The following is a 7,767-nucleotide window of genomic DNA, read 5'->3' on the forward strand; positions in this document are numbered from 1 at the left end:
CCGCTGATTTATGTGACACACATTAGGACGACCGGCTAGTTCGTCCAGTGTAAATTGAAAGGGGCTCGGCAACGAAACTGCAACATATCGCCGCGTTTTATTATGCTTCGAAATTAACAATTTTAGCTGCCCGCAGCGGCAGCCGCATTCCATGTTAATGCACTTTATCGCCCCCGGCCAGGCGAAATTACTCAAAAAAGGCGCACAAATTGCAAACAGGGCGCGCATAAATTAATCGAAGCCTAGGCTAGCGAAATTAAAACATTAATCTGCGCACCCGACCAAGCAGCACAATAATTAATGCTGGCTAAAATTTATTAATTTATTTATAAAGCCAAAAAGGGCGGCTGAAAAGGCACTGAATAAGAGGTGCGAATCGTGGTCCGAATGCGAGTCCTACGGATCCTCAAAAGAAACGAGAACGAGAATGGGAATGGGTATGGGTATGGGAATGATGGAAGTGCCCAAGTGCCGTCCGACAATAAAAACCAAAGACATCTTCAAATGGCCCGGGATGAAGTGGACAGCCATGAGGCAGCTTCCTTGGCTCTGCTGGGCAGTGCGCAGTTTTTAAAAATGTCAGTACGCCCTCTAGGGACAGATTAGCGATTAATCTACGGGGCATGGTCACATGGACGCCCTTCGGACTCCGGACTGCGGACTGTGGTCCTCCTCGTTGCTGGGAGGACGAGGTAACGATTAAAAAATCTCCACATAAAAGACTGAGCACTTAATCAAAGAGGATTTAGAGAAGAACTAAGGGGCGATTACAGAGGACGGGGTAAAAAGCCAAGGCAACCAGAGCCAAAACCGTTGACGCGGCTCTTTGTTTCTAGCTGCTTCTTCTCACAACGCATACCCTGCAATCTCAGGCTGGGCATTTTAGCAATCGTAGCTAATAAGCTAAAGTAGATGTTATAGAGGAAGATCCAAAAAGTGTACCAGTATCCATGTTATTAATCATATGGTGTGGCATACTATACTTTTATAATTCTATTGAATGAAACAGGCACTTTATTACTTTCAAACACTTTAATGAATTTCCCTTCACTCAGGTAGCTAATTGCAGTGAGACAGACAGGCAGATGCTCGATAAGTAAACATGCAGTTTAAGGTGTGTTTCTGCTTCAAGGGTGGTTTGGCAATTTTTCCATTTATAAAGTAAGGTGAGTATATTGATTTTTCGCAGTTGGTAGCGAACACTTGGCAGGTGTGAAGTGCTGATCCAGAAAGGAGCTAGTCATAGAACAGGTAAGTTTTCGGCGTGAAATTTCTCTACCTAACATTTATATATTTTCACATTTTTGAGATAATTAATGGGTTCATATGAGAGAGCATTTTCCAGTCGCCGTGATATCGCATTAATCGCCTTACTTGGATTTTAACTACATATTACAAGCACTTTTATTTCGCTAAGCGTTGCTCATAGTTTTCGGTGCGCTTTTTCATTGCCATGCAGCATCCAGCTCCAGCTCCAACTCCACCTTCACCTCGATCCCCTCGTGAAAGACCTTAAATAGTGGCAAAGACATCTCACAGACTTGGCGCGCTGCATTTGTCAATTTACTACGAGCTGAAAGGGGCGTGGCCGCGCATAAAAATGATATATGTGAGCGCTGAGTTAGCAATTTTCGTATGAATTGGCAGAGTTGCAGTTGCTGCTGATGCTGCTGCTGCTGCCGTTCGCTTTATGAATTTCTTTATGGCCAACCTATAAAATATTTTGATTGCACCATGGTGTGTTTGGATGAGGGGGCAGTTTGAAATTAAATGCCTGCTGCTTGATTTGCTCGCTGGCCCTCAAGTGGATTTCTCGCAATCCTCGTCCACTCGACCACTGTCCACTTCAGTTCAGCTCGGTACTGGCCTGGCCTAGCCTGTCCGGCAATTATGGAAGAAAAACCGCAAAGCGCTCCAAAGCCGGCCCAAACCATTTGTTGGCCTTGCCAAGTGCTTCTCTGTGCAGCGCCAGAAATTTGGCATTTCCCCTGTAATCCTTTTGTGTGCTAATTGGAGCGTTGCCGGGCCATATATATATGCCCTGGAAAATATCTGGCCCAAACAGTCCGGCTGCCGGCCCATTCGGGGCACTGAAATCGGCTTAGAACACTTGTCAGCCCACCAAATGTAAATATTAAACGGGGCCATTTAAATGGATTTAGTTTGGCAATTGCACGGCATATCGGCTGGGCCTTGAAATTTTAGTTTCAGATTTAAATAAGTTACTTAATTATATTAGTTCAAGGTATGGTAAATATTTGGTGGAATTCTCAACATCAAAACAACATGTAACTTATTTGTACAAAACGTGTAACACCTCGTTAAAATTTGCAAATTAAATTTCAATAAAACTTATATTACTTAGCTGGCAACTTTTAACTACATCAATAAACTTTTAAAAATTAACCACGCGTCAGTTAAATGTCTATTCTGAAGATAATTTATTACCTTCACATAATAACAAGTTCATTTGAACAAAACGAAAAAAGTTTGTATCTATAAGAAACGTTTGGGAACTAAAAAGATTAGTAAAATTAAACTCAATTATCGTCATGCCAAATAAGTCAACAATGCGACTCGCTTTATTGATATTTGGATTTCCAATTTAATGGATAAACCAAACATTTCCAAGTTTCATAAACGCGTGCTAAACTGCTGAACACTGCGTGATTATGTTTGGATTTCATTGTGATCAGCTATCGACTCACGGCGAGACATCTCTATGAAAAAATAACTTAATTTGGAATACAGGAGCTACGAGGTAGGCTAAGCTGAATGTGTGCTGCTTAACTGATTATATGATTAACATTGGCCCAAAGGCTTTCTGCAGGTAAACAATATGTACATATTATCTCGCACAAGTTGGCCAGAAGTTCAGGGCATTTGGCATTATTTGTCATATTCGCGACGCTTGTCGAACGCCTCTTATCATCTGGGATTAAGTACACACGGCTTTATCGCCATCTCAGTTGCTTTTCTCATCCGGCGAGACAAGATGAGATTTTTCTGCCATTGATAGTAGAGCGTCGAAGCCCACCAGACGTAGTTCAAAAAGTGCGAGATTGCGAACATAGTGTTATCAATCAACTTGCTGCGTTATATAATTCGGGCGGTAGACAAGCCCCCGGAAAGTTCCGATTACTAATTACAAATAGAATTGGTTCTGATCGCCATTTAAATCGGCTCTTTAGGTAAGTGCTTTTTGTCTCACAGGGCCTAAAGATATATTATATAAATGAGGTAACATATGTTAATCGCAAAGTGTCGTTGAAATGAGCAGGACATCATTCAAATGTCATGAATGCAGACAATGGGCATTGCTTTAAACAGTGTGCATTTGTTTAGCTCCCAAGTGGGTGCTTTGTGTCTTGCCAGGTTTAGCATGTGGCGATCGTATTATAACGCTGCGTTTTGTCAATGGTTATTCCACATTCATTGGCCAGACAATTTGCATATATAATTTATTTGCAATTGTTGTGACATTTTGCTAGTCACTGACGATTGCGCCAAATGCCTTCGCCAGACAGGTTGTCGTTGCCGTGCGAACTTGTGCGGGAATCTCCGACCAGAAATCTCAGACCTTCGTCTCTCTCTCTCCGGTTCAACTTTCACTGAGGCAGTGCTTCCTTAATTAAGCCATCTTAATGGGTAACTGGGGCTCGTTCGGTTATCTGCGGGCAGACAATGGCTTAATCTGCCAGCTAGATCCCAGCATCATCGGGCCGGGTCCCCGGGCGCACCTTCCTTCAATTAACCAGGCAGCCGACTTCATTTACCTACTTAAAGAGTAAAAGTTTAGCGTCTTAGCCCCAGTCTCTTGGCCTTTTGGGCTGACAAACTGCAGCGGCGCATGGAGGCCGTACTCCTATTTCTATTTCCAAATGCCATTTTGGCGGTGGATACAAGCGGGCAAGTGCTAATGCCCCCAGCTCCGCCGACTGCTATGTCTTTGAGCTCCAACTTGTCACGCTGCCACAGACTGGAGCTCTCTCTCCGCGGAAACCGGTTCTCTGGTGGCCGGTCGCAAACAAAATCTCCATCTGCCCGGCTTCCATAATTCACGCCAGTCTGCACTGAGCCGCACCGGTCGATATGTCCAATTTGCGCTGAGGCCGGCAAATATTTGAGAAAGTCCACCCACTAAGAAACCAGTCGGCTTGGTAGGCCTCTGCACTGAAAAAAACAAATTTAGAATATTTTACAAACACACAAAAAATACACTTTTTTTGACTGACAGGCAAAAATCTTTAGTTTTCAGCAACATGGCCGATCGACCGCAGGATCCAAAGGCTCCAAAGCCACTGAAACCCGTCCCCAAGACAGGTGATCCGATAATCTCGCAGATTGGCGACTTCCGGCGCTACCAGTTGTTCTTTTTCTTCATCGTTCTACTGTGCAAATTTGGCACGGGATGGCACACCCTGGGTCACATTTTCCTCGCAGCACCGACGCCGTTATCCTGCAAGACGGAGAACGTCACGGATCCCTGCAGTGACGAATGCTCCGAGACCGAGTTCGACACTAGCGTCTTTAAGTCCACCATTATAACTGAGTGGGATCTCACCTGCGAGAGCAAACGGCTGGCCAGCTTGTCCCAAAGTATCGTCATGCTGGGCATCTTGTTCGGCAGTATTCTGTTTGGCATGTTCGCTGATCGGTGAGTATCTCAAGATTATTAATAAGTTTTCCTATGGTAAACTAAACCTGAAAGCAAGTCGGTAAAAGAGAGCTTTCGCTGGTTTACTAGTTAAACCACTATGTTAACTGGTGGACAATTAGCAAACACCGTTTTATTAGTTTTAAAACAATTGTTCTGTTTTGGAGTTTGTCCGCCTACTATTGAATTTTTCATTGTCAATTCCCAGGTATGGACGACGCCCTGCCTTCCTGACGTGCTGCTTCATGCAACTGATCACTGGCCTCATCGTCTGCGTATCCCCCTACTACTGGTTCTACTGCTTCTTTAGGTTCCTGGTGGCTGTGGCCACGGCGGGAACGATGACCACCAGGTGGGTTAAAAGGCACTGCCTCAGAGATTCCCAGTCATGTAAATAACTTATCCCATCCGCAGTTTCGTCTTGCTGATGGAAATCGTGGGACCCCAAAAGCGCGAAATGGTAGCCATTCTCTACCAAATCCCCTTCAACATCGGCCACGCTTCCCTGGCCCTGTTCGCCTACTTTATTCGAGAATGGCGCTATTTCCAGTTCAGCATCACCATTTTCTCGGTCGTGTTCGTGATCTACATTTGGCTGGTCCCCGAGTCGCCACGCTGGCTCTTTACCACCGGCAAGCTGGACAAGTCTATAAAGATTTTGGAGAAGATCGCCAAGTGCAATAGGGCTCCGACGGAAACGATTCGGCCGGAGATCGAAACTGCATATGCGGCACTGGCAGCCCGCCAGCCGGTCAAAAAGGGCACCGTCGTGGACCTATTCCGGACACCCTATATGCGGATTAAGACCATATTCATGGCCAACAATTGGCTTGTGGTTTGCATGGTCTACTACGGCACCGCTCAGTATGTCTCGGCGCTGGGCGGCAACATCTTCATCAGCAACGCAATCGCCGCCGGAGTGGGCATTCCAGGCACCTGCCTCTGTGCGATCATGACCAAGTACCTCGGACGCAAGAAGACCCTGCTTCTTTCCAATGGATGCAGTGCTTTGGGCTTGATCCTATTGGCCTGCCTTTCCACTCAGGCAGAGGTTGTGCGTGTGACCTGCGCCACCATTGGACTTTTTGGAGCATCAATCACCTTTCCGAATGTCTACTTGTACGGCGGAGAGCTCTTTCCCACTGTTGTGCGTTCCAGTGGAGTTGGTCTCTGCTCGATGGTCGGACGAATAGGCTCCATTGTGGCCCCGCTCATCGTCGATCTGGCTGCATACGGTCTGTGGGTGGCGCCCCTCATCTTTGGAATTTTCTCCATTCTGGCAATGCTTGGCACAATTTTCTTGCCGGAGACACGAGGAACTCCACTACCGGAAACACTGGAGGACGGAGAGACATTCGGGCGTAAAAATAAGACTCAGGCATAGGGCTTTTCTTTCAGTGCTGCATCGGTGTAGCAAGGCGAAAATTTAAAATTTTCGAGCCCAGCTAAACTCCTATTGCCTGGGCTCTAAAATTATTAAATTTCGACTTAAGTTGAGATTTATACGATGCGATATGTCAGTCACCGAAAAGCTAAACTGCCGTTCGTGCCTCCAACAAAATGGGAAAAGCAAAAAAAAAATTGAAAAATCTAGCGAATGCAAAAGGTAATTACCGCGGAGTAACTTCCACTTCGTGATTATTAAAACTGGGTTAGCAGTCTGAATCCAGTCTCAATCGTAGCGGTTCTCCAACTGCCTTAATGTCGAGGTGCAAAGCAGCCAAATAGCTAACTGGCAGACCCGCCAAGTGACTGGGGGGAATGCAAGCTTCGCATGTGAACCCAATCGATAGCAGCTAAGAACAATTAAATTTTATAGTAGAATTCAAGCAGAAGTGGGAACTGTTTCTCCGGACCGAAGTGCATCTCATAAGGTTTCTGTGGGCAAACGCGAGGTTGTCAATCTGGAATATTTGTATCAGCTGTCGCTATAAGTAAAATCTGTACCATCAGATCAAATGTATGAAACATTTATTCGGTTGTTACGTTAATAGTTTAAAACCCATGCAATGTAATTTTGAATCGAATAAATTGCATTTTAGCATTTCATTTAATAAAACAACTCTGCAGAATCGATTACACACATCACCGCGAATGACATTCACCGCGTTTCCATTAGGTCGACTCCAGTCGATGCCCATGGCAATTATCGGCAACCATCTCATCACACCATCTCCGCGTCCACATCCTCTGCCATCGCGATGGGATGAGATGACCTTGGCCAGGCAAAAACCGGCTGAGGCACCACTCAAGGTTAATATTCATTGTCAACATTGGGTACGCCTCATTTGTATGCGGCTCTTGGCTCGGATCCTCGCTCCTCATTCAACATCCCTTTTCCACGAAGAGAAAAGAGGTGAAAATGTACTAGTTTACAACAGAAAAATAAATAGTTGATTATAGAAAGTTAAATTTCGTAACAATTCAAACATAAAAAAAATCAATGATGTAGGATAACGTTATTTGATGTTTTTCAGACCTAACATTAATATTAAATATTTTCTGTACACACTATCGAAATTTGTTTCCGTGCATCTAGCAATCAGTCGTCGGCACTTGGCAACATAAAGCGGTGCCCAATCCTTCGAAACTGCATCGCCACTCAGCCCGGAGCTGCAGTTGCAATTGCGGATTCGGACTGGGTCCGAAACCGATGTCCAGAATGGGCCAAGTTTTTAGCGTCATCGGCGCTGGCAGGTTGTCATGTCAGCAGTACGCAAACTGTCAGAATTCAAGAGGAGTTCCTAGCTGGATGGTTCCTCGAACCGACTGGCGGTGTCGCATACTTAATCAGCGGCGGCGTGTCTTAGTGATAATTACCGGGCATTTTTGCAGCATTGAAGCTCCCCAAAGCCGCCCGCTGATGCTGCGAGATCTGGCCAAATGAATGGTCAGAGCGGCATCACTGTAGTCGCTCGATGATTATTCATTGCGCCCTGCCTGAGTTCCCGATCCCCCCATGCTCCTCCCACAACGCTCTCATCGACTCGAAGCAATTTGTTGATATTCTGGTAGCCATTAAGGAGCAACAGGCGACAAACAGCGCTGAGGGGAATGCCATAAAAGTTAATTGCCTCAAGTAGCCCCAAAAACACAAAAGCTCTCCGGCA

At 45.4% G+C, this 7,767-nt stretch overlaps 1 protein-coding gene across 3 annotated transcripts; it reads left to right on the plus strand.

Moving 5' to 3' along the window:
* Nucleotides 1-1,160: 1,160 nt before the first annotated feature.
* On the plus strand, nucleotides 1,161-6,719 carry LOC6610016 (organic cation transporter protein). Of its 3 annotated transcripts, none has more exons than XM_002034600.2 (4): nucleotides 1,161-1,251; nucleotides 4,252-4,657; nucleotides 4,866-5,009; nucleotides 5,072-6,719. In XM_002034600.2, exons 2-4 carry the CDS (start codon nucleotides 4,263-4,265, stop codon nucleotides 6,039-6,041), a joined length of 1,509 nt encoding a protein of 502 aa, XP_002034636.1. In that variant the 5' UTR covers nucleotides 1,161-1,251; nucleotides 4,252-4,262; the 3' UTR covers nucleotides 6,042-6,719. The 3 variants fall into 3 exon arrangements, with proteins under 3 accessions (XP_002034636.1, XP_032571802.1, XP_032571803.1); XM_032715911.1 differs by lacking the exon at nucleotides 1,161-1,251 and adding an exon at nucleotides 3,013-3,191; XM_032715912.1 differs by lacking the exon at nucleotides 1,161-1,251 and adding an exon at nucleotides 4,075-4,160.
* The last annotated feature ends 1,048 nt before the right edge of the window (nucleotides 6,720-7,767 follow it).

Source organism: Drosophila sechellia, chromosome 2R, assembly GCF_004382195.2.
Source record: "Drosophila sechellia strain sech25 chromosome 2R, ASM438219v1, whole genome shotgun sequence".
Classification (NCBI taxonomy): domain Eukaryota; kingdom Metazoa; phylum Arthropoda; class Insecta; order Diptera; family Drosophilidae; genus Drosophila; species Drosophila sechellia.